Source organism: Telopea speciosissima, unplaced genomic scaffold (assembly GCF_018873765.1).
Source record: "Telopea speciosissima isolate NSW1024214 ecotype Mountain lineage unplaced genomic scaffold, Tspe_v1 Tspe_v1.0298, whole genome shotgun sequence".
NCBI classification, from domain to species: Eukaryota; Viridiplantae; Streptophyta; class Magnoliopsida; order Proteales; family Proteaceae; genus Telopea; species Telopea speciosissima.
In genome coordinates this window covers 15,747-39,406 of record NW_025317634.1, presented here as the reverse complement: position 1 = coordinate 39,406, position 23,660 = coordinate 15,747, and the positions used below count along the sequence as shown (strand labels likewise).

General features: G+C 38.1%; 1 protein-coding gene and 1 pseudogene across 2 annotated transcripts; both read left to right on the top strand.

Moving 5' to 3' along the window:
- Window positions 1-1,956: 1,956 nt before the first annotated feature.
- On the top strand, window positions 1,957-8,047 carry LOC122647949 (uncharacterized isomerase BH0283-like). Of its 2 annotated transcripts, none has more exons than XM_043841238.1 (6): window positions 1,957-2,039; window positions 2,130-2,348; window positions 5,527-5,844; window positions 6,269-6,430; window positions 7,460-7,543; window positions 7,629-8,047. In XM_043841238.1, exons 1-6 carry the CDS (start codon window positions 2,010-2,012, stop codon window positions 7,734-7,736), a joined length of 921 nt encoding a protein of 306 aa, XP_043697173.1. In that variant the 5' UTR covers window positions 1,957-2,009; the 3' UTR covers window positions 7,737-8,047. The 2 variants fall into 2 exon arrangements, with proteins under 2 accessions (XP_043697173.1, XP_043697174.1); XM_043841239.1 differs by having other exon boundaries at window positions 1,959-2,036; window positions 2,127-2,348.
- Window positions 8,048-21,737: 13,690 nt separating this feature from the next.
- LOC122647950 overlaps window positions 21,738-23,660 on the top strand; it is a 5,387-nt pseudogene continuing 3,464 nt past the window's right edge.

Genomic DNA, 23,660 nt, shown 5'->3' with positions numbered 1-23,660 from the left:
GTTGCTCCCTATGTTGCAAAGTTTGCATCTCTGTTTTTTTTTTTTTTTTTTTTTCTCTTTTATGAGCAAATATACTTTCAACCCAAATAGAAAACCATTAGATATTTTTTGTAACTTGCACCTAATTTGCAAATAAACTCCATTGCTGGACCATAATGATTGTTCAAAAGATTCTAGAGTAAAGAAGAATGATTTTTTGAACATAATTTTAGACTCTTAGTATCTTTAATGGGTCTGGCTCATCTGAAATGACTTCCATTTATCTTCCAGGATCCTGTTTGTGGAAGTGCACACTGTGCCTTGGTGCCTTATTGGAGCAAAAAACTGGGAAAATGCGATCTTGTTGCATACATGGTATTCCTCTTTCACTACTTCACTCTCTCTCTTTTTTTTGTTTTTTCACACAAACACATACTTGAGATTTCTGGAACAATAATACATTTTCTTTGGATTAGGCATCTCCAAGGGGTGGAGTACTGGACTTGCATTTAGATGAGGCAAACCAAAGAGTACTGATTCGAGGCAAAGCTGTTGTTGTAATGGAAGGTTTCCTATTTTCCTAGCTTAGGAAATATCTCCCTCTTCCTTGGAGTTCTTTTTAAAAGTATGTTTTGTAAATTGTACCTGTATTTTGTAATTTTAAAACTATGTTTTCAGTTTCTTTTGTTCCCTTAAGTAGCTGTGCATTTGAAGACTAGTTTGCTAGTTCAATAGATTTTCAGAGGGAGTTTCCGGAGATCTTCTTCTTTACTATTGTTCTGGAGATCCTTTCCTGATTGTATTGTTCTTGCAATTGGTATGAATACTTCGAACATCTCACAGTTGCTTGCGGACAATCGTGTTCATATTCATGTTCTCATTTCCATTGCCATCATCTCCATTACCAACCCAACCAAACAAACATTAGGTGGGAAACGTTACATTTTACTCAAGGGTGTCAATTAAAATTCCGAATTCAGATGGTTTTGGGATCTGATTTTGGAATCGATTAATGGCTACATGGGTGTCTACAATGGGGATTCTTACTCTCCAATAAGCTCTATCTGAGGTCTTACTTGGCACAAGACCCTAACTGTACATGTCATTCTTCACAACCTCACTTATGGTCATTTTGGCCCGTATCTAACTCTTTTAGCTCCTTCAATTGAAATCAGATCACGCCTCCTTATTGGGGCGTCCCCACTCCTCAGGCCTCCTTTGTACATGGCCAAAACATCTTAGACGACATTCTTGAAGTTTGTCACTGATCAGGGCAACTCCCACATCAGCTCTAAATCTCTAATACATCTGTTCTGCATTTTATCATTCTTAGTTTTGCCGTACATCCATCTTAACATCCTCATCTCTGCAACACATAGCTCTTAAGAATCGCTTAAGAGCTAGAATTGAACATTTCTCATTATTAAAAAGGATTGTATCCTAATTTTAGAACCGTTTAATAAATGAGACAGTTTTAGGATTGGCCCCTCGGGATCAGAACTAATTCAAAACAGTCAGATTACCCATTCCACCTCCATTGTGCTATCGTGCGTGCTCTCATTGGTTGGTGCATGCGACTACACTATTGATCTGCTACCAATTTTTATTAATTTTTTGAAAATTATTTTATAATCTTAATACCTCGTGTCACTATCCTATCGGCCATAGCACCGATCCGAATCGGTATCGGATTTTACTAAATCAATGATCCAAGTTGACATCATTATCATCCATGCATGTACCATATACGAATGTGATAGGCTCATAGTTTTCTTTATTATACTATGCTAGGACGACATTACAGCTCAGCAATGCGTGTCGTTTGTCGTGTCACTAGTCACGAGTCACGATTCAAGATTCACGATTCACGAGCATTCCATGTTTCAGGTGAGGACTTGGGAAGAAGGTTACATCACTCCAACACTCCTCACAGGCTCACAAATAAAATACACGGAAAAAAAAAACTCGCGCAGGAAGAATCTTTCTGGTCTCCTCATCGGTTTTCTCTCTCTCTCTCTCTCTCCGAAAAAATGGTGAAGCGTCCCGTGAAGTACTCTGTGGTAATTTCTCTGTCTTTTCCTTTGGATTCTTATGGTCTGTGCGCTTTGAGATTTTGTGGTTTTAAGATGAAGCTGGGATGACTCGAGCAGGTGGACGCGTTCACTGACACGGCGTTTAAGGGAAACCCAGCGGCAGTGTGTTTGTTGGAGAAAGAAGAAGAGCAAGATGAGAAATGGATGCAAGCTGTTGCCGCGGAATTCAACATTTCCGAAACTTGTTTCTTGACTCCGATTTCCTCTACCCAATCGGATGCTAATGACCATTCTGTCACGCGATTCCACCTCCGCTGGTTTACTCCTTTAGTTGAGGTTCGTTTTGATGTTCTTCTACCATCTATCACCTCTGTTCATCTCTATATCCCCACTCACTCTGCCCCGGGAGAATAAAAAAAAAATTTGCATTCAATTTTTAGTGTAGTGATTCCAAACTTTAGATTCTCCATATTATCTGTTTTTACGATTTCGAAGAGAAACACAATTTACCTTTTCCTGGAAATGTACTCACTGAAACCCTGAGAATCTGAAATTTCGGTGTTCTTGAATTCTATTTTTTTTTCTGTTTAATTAAAGTTTATTTAAAACTTGTTTATTTTATTTGATTTATTTCTAAATTTTAATTTCTCAGTTGGTTTTAAGCTGGCCCACTTTCTTTTGTTTTTTGTTTAAGTGGAAGTTTAAATTTTTTCTTCTACATATAATTTACATATATATAATATAGTAATGTATGGGAAGGTAGTGGGTTCTTATGGTTGAGTCATGATTCATGACTCAAGGGGTTTGTGTTTTTTTTTATTTATTTAAAGTGTTGCTATGTGTGGCTGTTGTTCCTACTCCAGGACTATAGAAGGCTCCACACTTTTTTTGGGTGTGGGTGTGGGTGTGGGTGTGGGTGTGGGGGGGGTGGGGGGAGAGTGTTGGAGGATTGTACTAGTAATTTTATTCTTTTCGATTTATCACTTCTTTATAGCCTTTTGGTTGATTCTCATGTAAGTGATTACTGTTGTAAATTAGATCTAGGAAGCTGTAGTATCTAGTAGTTGGCCACCATTATTACCTTCCAGCAGAGAGTTGAGTAGTGCAGAATAAAATCTCATGGTTTATTGGCCGTGTAATTTAAGAAATTTTTTTTATTACTTCTCTTAATTGAGTTATGAAGAACTACATTGTTTTTTTTTTGTTGCATTTTTAATATTGAAGGTAGCTTCTCTATTAGTTGGTACGATTCTGGTTTGTTTGGTAAATTCATGAAATCTCTCATGGTAGAAAAACAATACCATGTTATGCATTGGGCACATTCATGTGATAGGACTAACCGACTAACTGCCATAGGCCTTCCTACTATACTAGAAAGGAACTGTTCCAATTAACCTTAAAGCCCACCTGGTATGTAGTTGATTTATGCGGAGCTATTAGAGTGGGATCCATTAGAGCTGAGTTGGGTGTAGCTCTGATACATGATAAACTATGAGAATGTTGTTTGAGGTGGCACGTCCATGTTCAACGGAGACCTTTGGATGTTCCAGTCTGGAGGAGTGACTTGATTTAGATTGATAAAGCTAAAAGAGCCAGGGATAGGCCTAAAATAACCCTAGGAGAGGTGGTGACGAAGACATGCATAGCCTAGGCCTTATACCACATATAATTTCAAATAGAGCCGAGTAGAGGGCAAGGATCCATGTAGCGTAACCCCATTTAGTTGGGATAAGGCCTTGTTGTTGTTTTATTAGTGTGAGATCCACTTTTTGGGGATTGAGTCAAAGCAATAACAAGAGTATTCTTGGGTTCCTAATCACCAAACCATTAATGACCAAGAAACCAATTACCAGGACCGCAGGGAGACCACAACAGATCAGTCTGATGAAGATATAACTCTAGTCGAATGTACTTAATTGGGTGGAGAGCATATCTTCAAAATTTGATCAAAATCTGATGGTTAGATATGAAGTTATGGGGGTGATACAGAATTAGCAAGTTTCTAAAACCAGAATTAGAAAGTTAGGAAACAGCGTATAAACGGAGATTATTGGTCTCAATCAATAACAGTTACAGAAATCACAAAAGGAGTCCTGCTCCAGATTAGAAAGCAGAGAAATAGAACTTACAAAATCGGAAACGGTGGCTGAAAAACAGCAAGTAAGGCCTCTAACCTTGTAGCGCCATGCGCAAGTCAATGGAATGGAAGTATGGGATTCAAACAGCTGATGTCGCTCGGTAGAAACAAGGTGAGAAGTGAGATTAGAAATAAGGAAACTAATAGTAAATAACAGTAGAACAGCTTACCAGTGGAAGAAGAAAGAAAGAAAGGGATATGTTGATCTCCCACCAACTAGGAGATGGCCTCTCACCAATCTCCACCTCGAAATGTCACCAAGGTTTGCTGTCTCTCACAGCATGGGTGTTTCTCATACTCACACACATGCACAAACCACACATTCAATGGCTGTCAAAGTCGTTGAAGGCTAGGAATTACTTCCTCCTATGTTTATAAATTGCCTTGTTACAAAATAGAAATTCCCCTTGGCTAATGGAGAGTATAGCAAAATAGCAACTAAATAAAACTTACAAGGAAATAGAAACTCAAAATCTATAAAAAAAAAGGCATACCCAGTGCACGAGGCTCCCGCCATTGTGGGGTCTGGGGAGGGTCATAATGTTCGCAGCCTTACCCCTGCTTTCGCAGAGAGGCTGTAACCTAAAAATCTTGTGTTGTGGTTGTGCTTCTTGTGGTTGTGCATGTGTGTATATTGAAAGTGCTTTTGTCTGCAGGAAGGGTGTGCTTCTTGTGGCTGTGCATGTGTGTATATTGGAAGTGCTTTTGTCTGTAGGATGGGTGTACACAGGATCGTATGTCTATTATTATCAATGCCGAGTGGGCTGCAAGTTTGAGTTGAGCCACGTGGATAAAAGGGAAAATTTTAAATACACTGATACACTCCCTCTTAGTGTCACCATTGTCCACCACTTAATGACTAAGAAACAGAAAATAACTACTTAACCCCGCATGGGACTTAAATCCCTAATATTTGGGCTTATAGAATTGTCCCATTACAAAAATAAACCCAAAAATATAAAGCCCATGGCCCATACAACCCATTGGACACTCAAAATTACACGTAATAGCCTATTCTTGGTCCAGTTTGATGGCCTGGTTTGCTGCTTCCGTTATTGTTCTCTTGAACTACATCAATATTTCTAGTGGAACATCCCCTGCAAATTTGCCTTCCCATAGTTCATGATGCTGAAGGTAGCACCGAGGAACAGTCAACCCAGAGAGAAGCGTTTTGGACCTTTGGTGTACCATATACAAATTGGAACTAATTGAATGATGATTCCCCTTCCTACCGTGCTCATGATCACTAGTTACCATCGTATAGTACCAATGGGTTCTGCTAAATTTCATACATTGGCTAGTTGTCGATAGGTCAATTGCTTTCGCACCTGTTGGTAAATAAATTTCCACATAATTCGTTTTCATTTTTATCTATAGGTCAAGCTTTGCGGTCATGGAACCTTGGCATCTGCACATTTTCTCTTTGCATACAGGATAGCAAGAACAGATGTTATTGAGTTTGTCACACTATCCGGAGTTCTGATTGCTAAAAGGATTCCTACAGGAAGCAATGTGGACGCGTCAAAGTTCTCAGATGGCTACCCAGAAGAGCACTTCTCTATAGAATTAGACTTCCCTACAATTCCTGTGCTTGAGTGTGAATCTGCAGATATTCCATCACTTCCAGAAACCCTGAATGGCGCTCCTGTGGTCAATATAAGTAAAACAGCTGAAGCCAGTGGTGGTGACCTCTATGTACTTGTTTTATCCCATTCATTTATAATGACACTTGATTATAGATATATTAGGGTGCTTCATTTGTGTAGGTTTGAATCAGTATGCTAGAAGCAGCATTCAGGTAACAAGTGTAGTAACACGTTTTTAGTGTGCTTTAACTTGGGGACAACTTAACGACTTTCATTTCAATAATTGATAGAGTTGGAAGCCTCTGCTTTTCTTAATCCTAGTTCGTCTCCTGTTTCTTGCTTAATGCTTGTAGCATTGCATGTAATTTGACACTGACTATCCCAGGTTGTACCATTGGATAAGAATATGTGTTGTTTACCCACTCCAGGCACCACATGTTTGTTGGAAGCTAGGCGGATGCCTTTTTTGTAGCTCCAATATAGAAATTTTTGGCATTTGTACTGAAAGAGGTTACTTGGTTGCATTTTCTTAGGTCGAGCTCTCATCCGGAAAGACTGTTGCAGATTTAAAACCACAATTGGATGAGATACGAAAATGTCCTGCTAGAGGGCTCATTGTTACAGGGCCTGCTCCCGACGGATCTGGATTTGATTTCTTCAGTCGCTTTTTTAGTCCAAAGATGGGAATTAATGAGGTAACTTCTTTGTTACTTATGAACATAAAATGGACTTGGTTTATTTATTTATCTTTCATTTATGAATACGTATTGTAATGGCCTTGTTGACAGTAATTTCCTTTTTGAAATGTAACTAATATTTACAGACAACTAGTCACTCTCATTATTATTAATACTTAGAAACTTATGTTGTAGAAGTAAATGTGAAAGATTGAGCCACGCTTTATCATTTAATTAGTTAATGGAATAAATTTATTCCTTTCACTTTTCTTTTCCTTTTTAACTTTCAATCGTAATGAAATCACAAAAACTTGCACCTATGGGTGTCAATCATGTAATGATTTTGTTTTTCTTGTGCTTGCTACATATACTTGTGCTTTGTCACAGTGACTAATTACTGAGGATTCTTGTGCTAGATGCTAGTTATACTTCGTTTGACTTATCTTTTTGTTTTGGAAGAAAATTTTCAATTCTTGGTGTTTATCATTTATATAAACTGTCGCTATGTTAAGTGGCATAATATCTTGGACTTTAGTAAATCTGTATCCTGTTTCCATATAGTAATTGGTACTTGGGCAACTTAAATTTGGACATGATCTCTTAATGGATATTATCTATACATCTAGTTGTTGGCGTGAATGTTGTACCAAACTAATGAAGATTTTTAGTTATATCGTTGTGGAACATTGCAAGCATCTTCCATCTTTTCTTTTCCTCTTTTGGTTTTTTTTTAATAGTTCTAAAGCTCTCTTGTTTTCTGATTGTCTATTGATTGTTTTTCTAGAAGTTAGGTAGTAGAGACTGACTTGGAGTAAAGAAATTAACTCTTGTTTGTAATAGTTGCTGTACAAAAACAATGTGGTTTCTGCAGTGAAATAGTTTTTACGTGGTTTGATTCTATTATGTGCAAATAAACTCCATTATTGGACCATGATGATTGTTCAAAAGATTATAAAGTGAGAAGAATAATTTTTTGAACAGAATTTTAGACTGTTAGTATCCTTAATTGGTCTGGCTCATTGGAAATGGCTTCCATTTATCTTGCAGGATCCTGTTTGTGGAAGCGTACATTGTGCTTTAGTGCCCTATTGGAGTAAAAAGCTGGGAAAATGTGATCTTGTTGCATACATGGTATCCTCTTTAACTCTCCTCTCTTTCTATCACAGACACAAACACATGCATGAGATTTCTCAATAACACAAATTATATGGATTAGGCATCTCCAAGGGGTGGAGTACTGGAATTGCATTTAGATGAGACAAACCAGAGAGTACTGATTCGAGGCAAAGCTGTTACTGTCATGGAAGGTTCCTTATTAGCATAACCAAGGAAATTACTCCCTTTTCCTTGGAATTGTATGTAAATTGTACCAATATTTTGGAATTTTAAAAGTATTTTTTCCCCCTTAAATACTTGTATTGATTGCTAGACCTTGTATTTGCATTGAATGAATGTCTACCAAGTTTTAAATCTAATACTATTGGTTTCTCTCGTTTATTAATCTTCTAAGCGATACATACAGTGCATTCATGTCTTTTAATTAGTAAGCATTAATTTAAAGGGAGGGATCAACAGTGAAGGAAGCATTTGCCCATGTACTTTTATCAATTTAAGCGAATTTCCCAGAATTTTACACAATTGCAGCCATTTTTGGTCCATGCTTTCTATTTCATTTTTTTTCTCCTTCTGAAAACAAATGACCATTTGAGGATCCCACATGTAGTACTTGCTTCCAAATCTGTTAGTTCAGCTCTACTTGTATTTACTTCTACATATGGATCTTTTGAGACAACCTTGAAACAAGGTTTAACTTAAAACAGAGATTTTTTATGAAACACTGGAGAAATTTCATTGAAATAGAGAAAATTTTACAGTCCATCCCCAAGAAATATTTCACCACCAGGAAAAAACCCCACCAGAAAATCTTACAGCCACAAAACCCACCCAGTCACCATCTCCATATCCACATAGCATCCCACAATTCCCCACATTTATACCTGCCCAAAGTATCACACACTCGTTACAAAACACTTTAAAAAAATGGGAAGTTTATAATTTTCCAGGGTAAGAACTTACCACCTTCTCTTTCTAGTAACCAATAGCTCCCTCAGAAAAAAGCATCACCTCTGTAAAAAGTTTTTGGGGCAGCATTTCTTGTGGGGAAGTGTGGCCCCTGCATGCACGCTTGCATGGGTGCAGGCCAATGGGAATGTGTGTAGAAGCATCAGGCGGATGGTTATTTTCGCCTTTCATGGGGTGGGATCGGTCATTTTGCCTCCTTCAATGTCTGGGCGTGGACAGTACACTCTCTCAAAGGAAATATTTCTCCAAAGTTTTCACCTGAAATTTCCCTTCTTAACCATATATATGGTGATAGTTCTTTATTCTTCATGCAGCATGACTTGGTACTTCTAGTCAATAGCAATTAAACTTTAAGCAAGTAAGAACCTTGAAGAGTTGCTTGGGCTTATTTTGTGAGCTCTAATAGGTGGACCATATATATATATTTTTTTTCCAGTTTTCATGTTTCTTTGAAATAATAATATGATCATGAGATCATAATCTCTATTCACATAGGATATGGAAAGATTGGGTGGGTTTATGTAATACATGATTTCACATTTATCTCATAAGTCAATTTTAAGCCTGAAATGAGTATTGGAAGTAGTTGAAAAGTAAATTTTTAGAAATAAATCTCATTATAAGTTGAAAAGGGCAAAATAAATTCACCACTTCATATATACAATCAACAAGTCACCCTATAAAAAATGTTCATATCATCAAGGCAAGCATGTGGAAACATGAATAAACACGGGTGGGTTCATGCATTAATATATAACACATCTTTCTCCTTAAGCAACTTTCATCTAAAATAAGAGAGAGGGTTAGGCATGCCGTCAGCTATCGATAAATTAGCGGCATACATCATTCACATGGTTGAACGTAGGAGGGCAAATGGATCTTTTACAAAAGGGAAGGAGGGAGGATGACACATGTTGTGCGTCTAGGCGTGCCCAGCCTTTTCCCCTAAAGTAAACATAAAAAATGGTTAAAATCTGAATTAAAAGTTTCATATAAAGGTTTCCCCCACACTACCCATATGGGGGAGGGGAAGAGAATCTCCGAAGTCACACCAATCAGCACGTGAGAATGGGTTTTGTTAAGTGAAAATTACATGATTAGCTACTTTTGGGTTTTCATTTACAAAACTGTCCACCCTATGTTTGAGTTAACAAAAATAGACAAAAACAAGTTTAAGATTTACAAAATTGGACAAAATAGTGTCTCTCCCTCCCACACTTACTTTTTTAGACATTTTTACCCCTGTCATTGCCTTCTCGCCCAGGCATCCTTCGTTCCCTGCAACCCTACCCTTGTCCCAGCCACCGCCATCCTCTGCTACCCCAACTAACAGAGGAAAAAAAAAGAGATTTTTTTCAGAGGGGAACTACCGAGGAAGGAAGGAGAGTCACTATTTTGTCTAGTTTTGTAAAACTAAACTTGTTTTTATCTATTTTTGTTAACTCAAACATAGGGTGGACAGTTTTGTAAATGAAAACCCAAAAGTAGCTAATCGTGTAATTTTTCCTTTTGTTAATAGGAGCTCACAAGATCAGGAAAGAGAGACAAATATGTGAGGAAATCAGAGTTTTTCTTTTTTGGTTAAACCCCAAAGAGAGTTGAACTCATGACATCTTATTTGTACGGTAAACATTGGTTATATGAGAAGGCATGTGAAAGAATTCCCACAAAGTTAGCATAGAATATATTTTCCCCAATCACAATATGCTATTTCCTTGTATTGGAATCAAGTCTCATGATTTAATTTCCTTAGTTTGAATTCCTTCAACTTTTAATTTATTAAGGTTGTGTTTGTTTGTCACGACATCAATAGAATAGGGAAAAAAAAAAACAGAAGATTCGGTACTGATTTTTTGCTCCAAATTTTCTATGCGTTTGGTTGTCCATTGACGGACAGAAGATTCAGTTTTTTCTTTAAATTTAAATTTACCTCAAAAATAGCACAAATTTCTAATTTTGTAAAAAAAGAAGTCTCCCCAAAAATTGTAAGAAAAAAATGGATTTTCACAAGGAAAATCCTAAAAGAGAGAAAAAGATAAGGGATCATGGCCGTGTGCACGCAAATGGCTGAAATAGTGATGGATTTAGAGGGCGGAAGTCACAACCAGGTTTACCGGTAGTGGAAGGATAGCCGCCAGGAAAGCTGGTGGGTCTATGCAGTATCTGCGAAATTGTGGGAGCCTTGTGCTGGACAAAAGCATAACAGTGCGTTTTGCAGTGTTTTCTCTTTCACTTTTCTCTTCTTCTTTGCTTTTCTAGCTCCGGTGGAGAATGCATCTGCAAATTTCATTTTTCCCCTCCACGACACAATTGATCAAACTGGAAAACCAATAGCGACTCAATGAGCGTGACCGCCTAATAGATCCTTGAGTTCTTCCTAACCACAACATCACTCTTGGGTAGTGATTACCTGTGTAACCTCCAACTCCATTGTTTGTCTTGCAGTGCTTCGCATACAGAAGAAGAAGAAACGTGGTAGAGAAAAGGGTCCTTAAGACTCCAACAATCACAGAGATGCTTGGCTTGAAAGGAGTGAAATTGGGTTTTGTTCCATCATCAATCATTAGAGGTTTGATATAGAAGGTGAAGAAGAAGAGAAGGAGAGAGGTCCCAGAACGCCCAAAGACCTGAAAAGCTTTCAAAATAGCTCCTTTGCTACTACGATATCCATAAGCTTCCCAAGTCTAGTAACCAATGTGAAAGTAGTTCAGGTGCTCAGGCCCCATTTCCAACCAACCATGCTTGGGATCGAGAACAACACCACATAAGCCACCTTGCTCACACCCCCCCTTTCCTCACTTTGCTTTTTTATGTAGTTTTTTTTCCTTTTCTTTTCTATTACAAGTTTACAATCAAACAAGGAAAATTTTTATTTTTTTTTCGTTTCTTTTCTTTTCTATCCGTTATTTGCCAACCAAACACACCTTAAGGGAACAATTTTCCTTCCATCTCTCTTGACTGAGGCCTTTGGATGAATTTTTATCTATTCCATTTCTCCAATTGCCCCCCAACTTAGATTGACAACACGTGTACACACATGGCCTTTTTTTTTTTTGGAGTAAGGGAGCTTTGTATTAGAAAATAGGGAATAATTACAATCTATAGTATTTCTTGCCAAGGCATCCTCTCTTATAAGCTGAGAGAGTGCCGTGGGAAGACTGTCTGTACAGAGATCGGTCTCTTGGGCAGAGTTTAAGAACCCGGACAGGAAATCCGCACATGAGTTGCCCTCGTGGAAATGGTGTACAAAGACGCAACTCCTGAAGCAATTCCGGAGGTACAGAATGTCGCCAACCAAGCTATGAAAGTACCATGGGGTCTGAAAGTGACCGAGGATAGTATGCACAGCAGTTAGTGAGTCATATCGGACTTGCACATGATCCAGCCCTTTGTTCCTTGCGCGAATAAGGCCCCCTTTGATTGCCATTAGTTCCATTCGAAGAATACTATCGTCACCCTGCGCGCCGGCAGTTGCAAACAAAACATGCCCAATCGCACCATAACCCCCGAGACCGTTCCGTAGGGACCCGTCACAGTTAATCGCAACCCGCCCCGTAGGAGGTTTCATCCAAGTCACAGCTGTTGACCTGCCATGAACGAACTGCACCTTGATCTTCCATCTACTAAAGAAACACATGGCCTGTTTTGAAAGCAAACATTTTGACCTCAACCCTAACATCCTCTATTCTCTATCCTCTTTCCCGCACTTTCTCACTCCTCTCTCCACTCCTCCCTCTCTCTCACTACGAACCTAATCCCTCACTCTCGCTTTGTTGGAGTACCCATCGAAGCAAAATAACCTAGGAAAACTGAAATGAGTGCCGGACGGTGCCGCTGTGACCATGTAGGACATTATATGTCAAAATATTGAGAGATCAAACATAAATGAGTTGAAAGTTATTTTTACTGTAAGAGCTTTCAAACAATTATTTACACTGCCTCTTTCAAGAACCTGTAACCAAAAATTATGTTAGAAAATTTGCGGGTTGAGTTGTGTCACTTGACACTGTCCTTAAGACCGTAGACGCCCCCTATGGTGCAACCAGGAATATGCGAATCGGCCTCCAAGATAAAACAACCCATTGGCTCCCCAATTATGTTAGAAAATTTGCGGGCTGAGTTATGTCACTTGACATTGTCCTTAAGACCGTAGACGCCCCCTATGGTGCAACCGGGAATATGCGAATCGACCTCCAAGATAAAACAGCCCATTGGCTCCCCCAGTAATCGTGCACTCAACTACTAGACCCCTTCAAGTACTACAGGGCTGTGCTCAAACTAAAAGGAAAATACTTATAATAATATTACTTCCAAAACTCAACAAAACAATGGGAATAAATAATAATATGCAATATATGCATACACATGACACAAAGAGGAATTCATTTCAAGAGAGACTTGATTGATTTCAAAAAGAAACTTGATTCATTTCAAGGGAGACTTGATTAATCTCAAGAGAGTCTTGATTAATCTCAAGAAAGCCCCTTTTAATCCGTAAAGGACTAGAGTTCCCTCAATTTATAGAAGAACAAAGGCATTTAAGAAATAACATTTAGAGGAGAAAATAGGAGCCAAAAACTGAAAAGATTAAAAGCTTTAGGAGCTCCATAAAGGGACATAAAATGTCTCCAAAAAAATTGAATAAACAAATTAAAGAAGAGGTAAAATGTTAAAGAAACTTATTTGTATTTAAACAAATATTTAAACCTATTTTGAATCTTAATTGTTTTAAAAAATCATTTAAAACCAACAATTCTCCCACAAGATTCAAAATACCAGTAAAATATAAAACAAAAAATTAGTCTGAGCACATTAGAATGGTAGGACACATCGTTGCAGATGTCTTTCGACTTGAATCTACACTAGGTCTGATAAGCCACGCTACAGAGTACGGGTGAAGTCAGACTTCTTGAACCTTTCGTCATTGGTGTAGCCGACTGACTTACCATCCATATCCTACCACCCGACGCTGTAATCACCCTTTTTTATATTATGGACATTTTGGCCTTGTCCCCATTTTGGACTTATGAATGTTTAGAGAATTTGCCCATAAAATTCTCATCGGAGGCGGCCTCACCCCTTACATCCACTTAGGTCAGCCTATAGTATGCACCACAGTTAACATACCCCCATGACATGAGATTTAGCTGATTAAGAGTCTTATAACTCATCCTCCTGGTCATTGTGGTGAGTACTTTTTCCCATATCTAATCCGGAATAGGTATTATGATAGAACTAGTCAAGTCATCAAGTGACTTATTATAAATTAGTACTTAATTTTAAAAACTACCCAGTGGTGACAATCAATTCAAGATTAGGGTAATAAGAAGTGTTTTGTTACTTCATTTGAGTATTGTATTTTGCTGTGGTGAAGGTGGGTCTGTCATTTAAGTATATAATAAACTGACGAGTGTGATTGATTGAATCAGTTCTCCATTATGACTTGTGTTGATGAGTCAGGAACTAAATGATACCTTATCATTGTAAGGAATTAATGCTTGGAATGGCATGGCCTAGACAACAAAACTGTGATTGGAATATGAAACTATATTATGTCTTAAGTCCAATTAAGTTTGCATTTATAATTGATTTTGTGTTTCGTGTAAGCTGTATTAAGAGAAAACAGACCAAAAATGCATATTTGTTTATTTATTATCATTTTTTGTAATCTCATACGTGGATTTGGGACTATGATTTGTGATACTGCTCAATGGTTTTTCCCTTTTAATGTGAATGGCTGCTCTTTCTTCATTTCTGGACTTACTGGACCAATGGTTCTTGTGATCTGTGGGCTTCAATTTAGAATTGGAGAATTAACTTGGAAAGGCTTTGAATGAGTATGGTGGAAGCATAGGATTTGTTTTTTGTTAGTTTTTTCTTTTATTTTAGTTATTTGTAAATTCCAAGCTCCACTTGGTGGGTCTTTATCTCAAATTGGTAGAGCACTTGGAACATGCGTATGTTCCAAGGATGGTGGTTTGAATCCACCAAGGCCTTTTTTATTCAACTGTTCATAGCATAGTCAGTTATGACACTAATCCACACAAGAACCCAAATTTAATGACATCTTTGAAATTTCACAAAAAATTTATATGTATGTTCATAAATTAAATGGATATGGATTTTTTACCATATGTAGAGATCTCTGTTGTTTGAAAATGCCCGTACTATGAGTTTTGCTTTGTTGAAGTAACATAACACCAATTAAAATATTTTTCCAGACAAAATTCAAGTAGAATCCAATTGACAGACTCAGGGTAACCAAATAGTCTTACATATGGATTCAACCGGATTCCACCTGACAGAACCAGAGCAACCAAACAGTTTTTCAACTGGATTCCGCCTGACAAATTTTGGGTAACCAAACAGGTTTTTTATCAGAATCCAAATCCACATGAACCAGATTCTTAAGAACCCGATCCAATTTAAGAATCCGACTCTATGACACCTTCAATCAAACGCGTCCTAAACTATACGAAACAGAGAACCACATCTTTTTTCTCCTCTTCTTCTAGCTTCTTCCTCCCAAAAACTCATCTGCTTTGCTCAGTTCCGCAACTCTCTTTTGCTTTTCTTCCTGAAGTTTCAGAGAAGCGTTGCAAACATTCAACGACCTCTTCGGCCATGGAGATCTAAAGCCACCTGCTACGTTCCGCTACTCCCTTCTTCTTCTCTTCCAGAAATTTCAGAGCACCCCAGTTTCTCTGTTGCAGGAAGGCGACATCAACAGGTAGTTTTTTAGTTTACAATTTTAATATTAATTTTTGTAAGGCCGTTCACCCACCACCGGTCCACAAAGCTTGGCTATACATGACCCTGCTATTGGGCCTCCATGAGAAATTTCAGAGCACACCAGTTTCTCTGTTGCAGGAAGGCGACATCAACAGGTAATTTTTAAGTTTAAAATTTTAATATTAATTTTTTGTAAGGCCGATTCACCCACCACCAGTCCACAAAGCTTGGCTGTACATGATCCTGCTATGGGCCTCCATCAAACCAGGCTTATAAGCGTTCACTTCCATCAGTTGTCTTGATTTAGTTGATCTTAAAGGAAGGTGCCTATGTGGCTCCTGCAATGGATCAATAGAGATCTGCAGATGTTATTTGTTCTCATTCTCGCGAGACAGCCATAACGTCTAATGCATTTGTAATGTGAACCTTCCTTCGTTATTTAGTCTGAAATCCGAAAATGTTTTTATGTTAATTGGCTCTATGTCGAGGTACGATGAGAACTAAGCTTCTAAATGTAATTGTTTCCCTTTGGAACTAACAACTGCAGCAGCAAAGAGCTTTATGCAGTTTGGTTTGGAGTCCACCATTTTTAGCCATGTTGAAGCTGTAGAACAAAATAATGAATGGATGTGGGTTACCCACTGGTCCTAGTTTGCTTGAATCATTCTCATTAGATCACCATAGGCTACATACAGTCCCTGGCTGCAGATTGTGGAAAACCCAGTGCAGAATTCAATCCTAGTAGGCAGTGTTTTTAACTCTCAAATTGCAAGTCAGCCCTGGAATCATGTGTGCCAAATGAGTAGTAGTGTTCTGTTGATTGTCATGCCAATATTCCCTGGAGATACCTTATGGAGTGTCTTAAAACAAGATTGCTTTGTTCTGGGCATAAGTTTTGTAGAGATTGCAATGCACCGGATTGTCTTAAAACAAGATTGATTGTATCATGGTTTGTGCCTATGTGCTTGTGATTCTCTCTCTTGTATGTATGTTCCATTTGGGATTTGTCATATGGGTGCATTGTCTGAAAGAATGTTATGTATGTCCCATTTGGGGTAAAAATGGCATGAAACAATATAGCTTGTGTAGGTAGGTGACTCTTTAGCTCAAAAATGGAAGAGCACCTTGGATTTACCGAGGAGATGGTGGTTCAAATCCACCAAGAGTCATGCAACTAATAGGGGTGTGCTCCTAAAAAGGGAGAATAAGAAATCAGTACAAATAGGGATGTGCTCCTCAAAAGGACACCAGTACAAATAGGATAGCATGGCTCTTGGTTATATAATACCAATATGTTCTAAACATTGACAGCTCTGTTTTATTCTTCTTTCCATCAACTATATAAATTAGTTAAACCTACGGATGCTTTTCCTCTCAATTTCAATCTGTTTTGCTATCATTAGTCTATCTCTATCTTGTTTAGCCCTAGTTTTTGTTTTGCTTCTAGTTCTACTCTTTAAGTTTTAGTTAATTTTGTGTTTAAGTTTCCATCAACAATTTCCAAAGATTTTCTTAACCAATAGTCTTGGCGGAGTCGAACCTCCATCTCCTAGTATTTATCCAGGCGCTCTCCCTTTTTGAGCTAAAGACTAACCTACACAACCACATGCCAGATTCTATCTGCTTGAAGTGAATGAAAGAATTAAAATGAAACCCAAAAAATTAAACCCAATAACCCTCTGCTGGAGGAGAGAGATAGTTGTAGTAAAAATTATTCAATTTTGTTTAAATAATGTGGTTCCTCTATATGTTTAGAACAATTGAAACATGTTGGAATGGCTAACTGATGAAGGTGACCACACTATATCCCACAACATAGGCTTGTAAACAGTAGTTTAGATCCTTTATTGAGGGTTTTCTGCTGATCTCTCATAAACAGTGGCTTGACAAGGACCGAATAATATGGAATGTAGACCACTATGTTTCAACTTCCAAAGATGAAATTGAAAAAATATATATAATCTGTATAATTTTTTTTGGGCAAATAATCTATATTAAAGAGTTTGAATAATCTGTATAAAAGTGTTTGCATAATCTATTCTTCCAATGGCTTCTAATGGTTCAACCCTATTGGCCTATTCTGTATTCTCTTTCTTCAGGTCAGCCAAATCATCTGCTGGCTTGTTACAAAATCAATCTTTCCTTAACATACCCAAGGAAAGAGCATACCTCACTATATCAATGGCATCTTGAGTGGAAGACGAATTAGGGAGTCATGGCAAAGATTTTAAAATCAGAATCACATCAAGCGATTTATACAATAGAATTTCTCTAAAAATGAAATCCTAAACGATTTATTTTCAGAATTTTTTTACACAAATTTTTTTTGCTTAGCATGAACACAAAAGCCCTAAACTAAGATAGATACACCACACTTGTTCTGCAGTTACCTTATATTGCAAGTGGAAAAGATAAAAAGAACATTAAAACAACAAATAGTAGCATCAAACACACAATTTCAGAGATAAAACATTGCATCATTCACACAAAACAGAGCAACCAAATCCATAGACGATACAACTAGCTCAAATGGATTCACAAAGTCAAGTTAAAACATCACAAAAGAAGAATCAAAGCCCTGTGTGACTGAAAGAGTTCCCCAATCAACGGAGACTATTTTATTTGTTAAATAATTTTTTTGTCACAAATGCTGTTGAAGCCTGAAGGTTGAAGGTTTCTGTATCGTACTATCGTGTGTGGTGGTGGACCGGTGGTGGGTGGGAGGCCTTACAAAATTTAATATTAAAATTTTAAACTAAAAAATTACCTGTTGATGTCGTCTTCCTGCAACAGAGAACCTGGTGTGCTCTCAGATTTCTGGAAGAGAAGAAGAAGGGAGTAGCGGAGCGTAGCAGATGGCTTTAGATCTCGATGGCCGAAGAGGTCGTTGAACGTTTGCAAGGATTCTCTGAAACCTCAGGAAGAAAAGAAAGAGAGAGTTGAGGAGCGGAGCAGATGAGTTTTTGGGAGGAAGAAGAAGAAGAAGAAGAGGAGAAAGAAGATGGGGTTCTCTGTTTTGTATAGTTTGGGATTTGAGAGAATATGGGTTTGGGGTTTGGGCATGGTTTGTGTAACCTTTGAACCGGTTGGGTTGGGCAGTTTAGGGGTTCAAGTCATGGTTCAATGGTCTCATAAAGGTTTTTACAAAAATTTGAAATTTTTTGAATACTTTCATTCTGAAACGTTGGATGACTACTTTGACACGTGGTGATCTGTGATAGTTTGAAAGTAAGATAGAAGTATGAATGGAAGTAGAAGAGTACGGTTGGGTAATTTTGTCTAAAGATGACTTGGGTAATTTTATCTTTTTATATGTCTTTTTTAACAGAATTAGTCACTTAGGGTACGGTTGATAGTAATTATAAAAAGTAGGGAGGGCGATGATATTTTTTAAAACTTAGATACTGGATTGATATTAAGGATACTTAGAGAGGAGGGGGATGATATTTTTCCAAAGATGAAAGATGAAATAAGAAGAAAAATAAAAGAAGAGGGCACGGCTAATGGCTATGGGAATAGAATGGGATCCCCTCTGTTATCTGTCTCGTGGGTTTATATATCTCTTGGTGTTCAAAAAAAGAAGTTTAATACTAAGAAAGCATGAGAGATAGACGGCTAATGGCTATGGGAATAGAATCGGATCCCCTCTCTAATCTGTCCGTGGGTTTATATATCTCTCGGTGTTTAAAAAAAAAGTTAATAATAAGAAAGCATGAGAGATAGAGGAGATGTAGGAATAAAGAATCCGTGAGTGATTTTTAGTAGCAGAGAGAGAGAGAGAGAGAGAGAGAAGTGGAATAAAACTAGGAAAGGTGGGATAATCCGTGGCTGTTTTTGTAGTTGGTTTTTAAAAAGAATAATATAAAAAAAGGAAACAAAAACAAAGAAGGAAAACGTGCGAAATGGAGGAGAGGTAGAGGGAGATGGCGATTTGGAAACTAAGAGAGAGGACAGGGAGAGAGAGAAAGAATTAAAGTTGGAATAGAGAAATAACCACTAGTAGATGAGAGGGAGATATTAGGGAGGAGAGAGAGAGAGAGTTTAATCTTAAATTATCTATTTTGATTAAAATTCTGTTTTTGAGAACCTCTCTCCTCACTGGCCCTAGGTGGACTCAACCTGAGAATTAAAGTTGCTCCAATTAATATTCCGGATAGTATGAGCCCAATATCGGATATCTTCTGAAGATTTCCCAATTTTATAAAATGATGATTATGCTTTTGGATCTTCAGTAAAACTTCTTCCCATCTCGCCCTTGATCACTTGTGAGTCGATCCATGGGTAGACTGGTACCTGTGTAGCATTGAACTACTCCGATCTGATTTTCTTAATTTAGTCTCTGAAAATGTATTTTTTCTCCAATTCTTCCTATATGTCGAAAATACCCTGTACCTTGAAAAAGATAGATAATATCCAAGGTAGTTCCATTCTAAACACATAAAATACATAATTAAATGAAATATTTTCACACATAAATATGCTTATCACTCCTATCTCACCAATATATATATATCATTTACTGGTTTGTCACGTGTGGCCTCAACCTCTATGGCTGCCTTAACCGAAACTGCATTAGATTTCCCAACACTTCCAGAATTATTTGAGTTTTTAATCTCAACTGCACCACTTGAAATCACACTTCCAGTTCCATTTGAATTTTTAAACTCAACTGCTCCACGTGGAACCACACTTCTAGAATTATTTGAATAATTAATCTCAACTACGCCACCTGTCTTCTCTCTAACTGCTGGAACTGATTGATCAGTTGGAGTCGCCGGCGCCACCTTGTCTGAAACGCCAGAAGAAACCTCCGGCGGTAAGGAGCGTTTTCCTTTTGCCCTGCGTCCCCTTGGACGACGCTGCCAATTCTCCTCGACCTGCATGGCATCATGAACCAAATCACGTTATTCCTGAGATTTATTGATGGCAGCAATAGGACAATATTTATCAACTTACACACACACTGCACAGTCGAGTGGAAGGGACCAGTACGTCATAGTGTACCACTGTACTGGTTGTTCAACCAGTGTGCCATCTTCCTAAGCGATAAAAATAGAAGCAGGAAGCCTGTCAGCGGCTTTGATGGAGATGCAAATGCGTGCAAAAGACAGCCACTTACCCATGGAACCGTCTTCCTATCGGTGCAACTCGGACGACCAAGAACACTTGCAATCCTACCCAAACATCGATCACCCCAATAATAATATTTTTTCGGTTTAGTCCGTACATACCTGACCCACAGTGGCAACTCTGTTTCCTCTTTCAAATCTAATTTTTTATTATTTTTTTTGGTAAGCTTTCTAATCTAATTTATTACACTATTATCAAATCCTCGTACTTTCTTCCGGATTATTCTTCGCGGAAACCAGAGATAAAACGAGTTCCCGCGGCTGGTTCCTTCTCCATTCTTCTCCGTCCCTTCTACTTCTGACGACCCGTGACCGTGGTTCTTCTGTTCTTCAGGCCGGCCGCCGGCGATTGCAACGGTAGATTCGTGTAAGGTATTTTTTTGAAATCTTTTTTCTTTTTTAAGGTGGGTTTCTGATGTTGTGAAGATTTGTGATTTTCCTGAATTGTGATCCATGAGGACCTTGGCTGTTTGTAATGTCATTTACAGCATTTTTTTTTTTTTATTTTCTTTGTGATCCATGAGGAACTTTACGGTTTGTGATTGAGTTTGGAGGTTATTGGCTTAAGTGTGTGAGTGTGTGTGTCACACACCGTGTGGGATGATCCAACTCTTGCTTCTGCTTCTTGTTTAATGATATTAAATCTAAGTTTCCTTACTGCTGTTTTTAATCTATTTACTTTTGTATGTTGTTCTGATTTCTGAGATCAATCCATATTCTGCTATCAATTCTTGGTTCTAGAACAGTCCTAATCCAACTAAGATCTTTCATATATAACTTTAAATATAGCCATTGGATTATTGCATTAATTGCATGATACCCAACCATGGGTGAAAAGGAATCTTGATCATTTGCAAGCTAAGGCCCCATATCTGTTCCTACAAGATTTAAAGTAGAACATTTTATTTTGTTTGTGTTTTTGTTTTTTTCTTTTCCTGATTTACTTTCCCCTGTTGCTTGTGAATCTTGCACCCATCTTTCTCTATTATCCTTAGCTCCATTTACAATTAAATTGATGATAATGGAGGTGCTGCAGGAGAGATATGCAAAAACAAAAGAATCTAACTAGCAACAAATAATAATTATAGTGAGTGTGACCGATAAACTTCTATTATATAGTGAATATATGTCCGTATTTTTGCTCCTGCATTTTTTTAGAGCCACCGTATTAAAAATCGTATTGTAATATTGTCAAAGCGTTTTATTGTATCGGATTTTTTGAAAAGTATTATTGCCATAAAATCTATTTGACTGTCGTATGTATCCGTTCCCGTATTATTACCGTTTTCAAACTTACTAACTGTTTCATGTGAGGACTTGGAAGAAGGTTACATCACTCCAACACCGGTGAGGCGGAAAAATTTTTGATCCCATTTCCTCTTTGGTTCTCTCTCTCTCTCTCCCCGAAAAAATGGTGAAGCGTCCCGTGAAGTACTTTGTGGTAATTTCTCTCTTTTTTTCCTTTTGATTCTTATGGTATGTGCGCTATGAGATTTTGTGGTTTTAAGATGAAGGTGGGATGACTCGAGCAGGTGGATGCATTCACTGACACGGCGTTTAAGGGAAACCCAGCGGCAGTGTGTTTGTTGGAAAAAGAAGAAGAGCAAGATGAGAAATGGATGCAAGCTGTGGCCAGGGAATTCAACATTTCGCAAACTTGTTTCTTGACTCCGATTTCCTCTACCCAATCGGATGCTAATGACCGTTCTGTCACGCGATTCCACCTCCGCTGGTTTACTCCTTTAATTGAGGTTCGTTTTGATGTTCTTCTACAATCTATCACCTCTCTTCATCTCTATACCCCCACTCACTCTGCCCCTGTAGAAGAGGAGGAAAAAAAAAAAAAAAAAAAAAGTTACATTCAATTTTTAGTGTAGTGATTCCAAACTTTAGATTCTCCATATTATCTGTTTTTACGATTTCTAAGAGAAACACAATTTTGCTTTTCATGGAAATGTACTCACTGAAACCCTGAAAACCAAATCTGAAGTTTCCGTGTTCCTGAATTCTTTGTTTTTTTTTTTCTTGCTTTCTTTCTTTTCCTGTGTAATTAAAGTTTAGTTAAAACTTGTTTATTTTATTTGATTTATTTTTAAATTCGGAAAAATTTCACGGACACCCCCTAAAAGTATCCAATATCTCAGAAACTTACCATACTTGGTCAAAATGTCACAGACACCCCAAACGTTAAGCACAATTAGTACCCAAAGGTGAAATATCCATTTTACCCCTTAGTTATTTAAATAAAAGGACAAAACTGTCATTTCATCTTCTTCCCTCTATGGATGTGGCTCCGGCGACCATCACTTGCTCCGGCTACGGCGACCATGGAATCAACGCATGCAGCTGCCCCATTTGCGAGGGAGTCTCTTGACAGAGCGTTCTTGTCTCGTTCTAATGGCGTGGTGTTTACAACACATGCTAAGTTTGCATTGCAGGTTCTGGCACCAACTCCAGCGTCGTCATCGGATGGGCAGAAGTGTGTGAATTCGCTGCAAATGTCGCTTCTTAGTCGGAACATCTATATTCCACAGCCCAACGCGACATGCGACACAATCCTTTGTTTCTGCGGGATTCGGCTTCATCAGATCACCTGCTTAGTTGTCCCGCTGCGTTTAATTTCTTCACACTATAACGCCACGCCCACTGCCGCCGTTAGGAACTTGGAGCGGAATTGCAAAAACTCCTCCTATTCGGCTTCAGTAGGTGCCTTGGAGCCCTCGAGAGGGCTAGTAATCTCTCTCTCTCTCTCTCTCTCTCTCTCTCTCTCACACACACACACACACACACACACACACACACACACACACACACACACACAAAGACATTTTCCCACAAGAGCATTTCCGATGAGGATTACTTCCCCTATTTTTATCAATTTGATTCGTTGCAATTTTCTACAAAATTACTACTTGTTTAGTCGGTGTTTTTCATTCAAATATAGTATTAAAAATCAAAATATGATGAAAAAAATTCTCTCTCTCTCCACTTATTCATTTTTTATTTTTAAATTTTGAATTCTTGCCAATGGGAAGAACAGAACAAAGTTTCTAGTGGGTGGAGCAAGAAAAATTAGGAAATGGCCGAAAAAAGTATTTGCTCTATATGTATTCTACAGTCTAGTCTCCACTCTTTCTATGTTTTCCTTTTGTTGTGATGAAATTGGTAAATTCTTTGTGTTCCTCTCCGTCTATCGCCAATCTGCAACCTTTGCTTTCGTTTTCATCCGCGGATGGCAATGGCGAGATAGGCGAGTATTCTGTGTTTGTTTCCTTTTCTGTTTCATATAGCATAAGACTTTTTTG

Bases quoted from the DNA above. Each gene is read 5' to 3' on its own strand.
- LOC122647949 (XM_043841238.1), top strand. From the start codon at position 2,010: ATGGTGAAGCGTCCCGTGAAGTACTCTGTG. The intron at 2,040-2,129 runs GTAATTTCTCTG...TGACTCGAGCAG, and splicing joins GTCCCGTGAAGTACTCTGTG to GTGGACGCGTTCACTGACAC. The intron at 7,544-7,628 runs GTATCCTCTTTA...TATATGGATTAG, and splicing joins GTGATCTTGTTGCATACATG to GCATCTCCAAGGGGTGGAGT.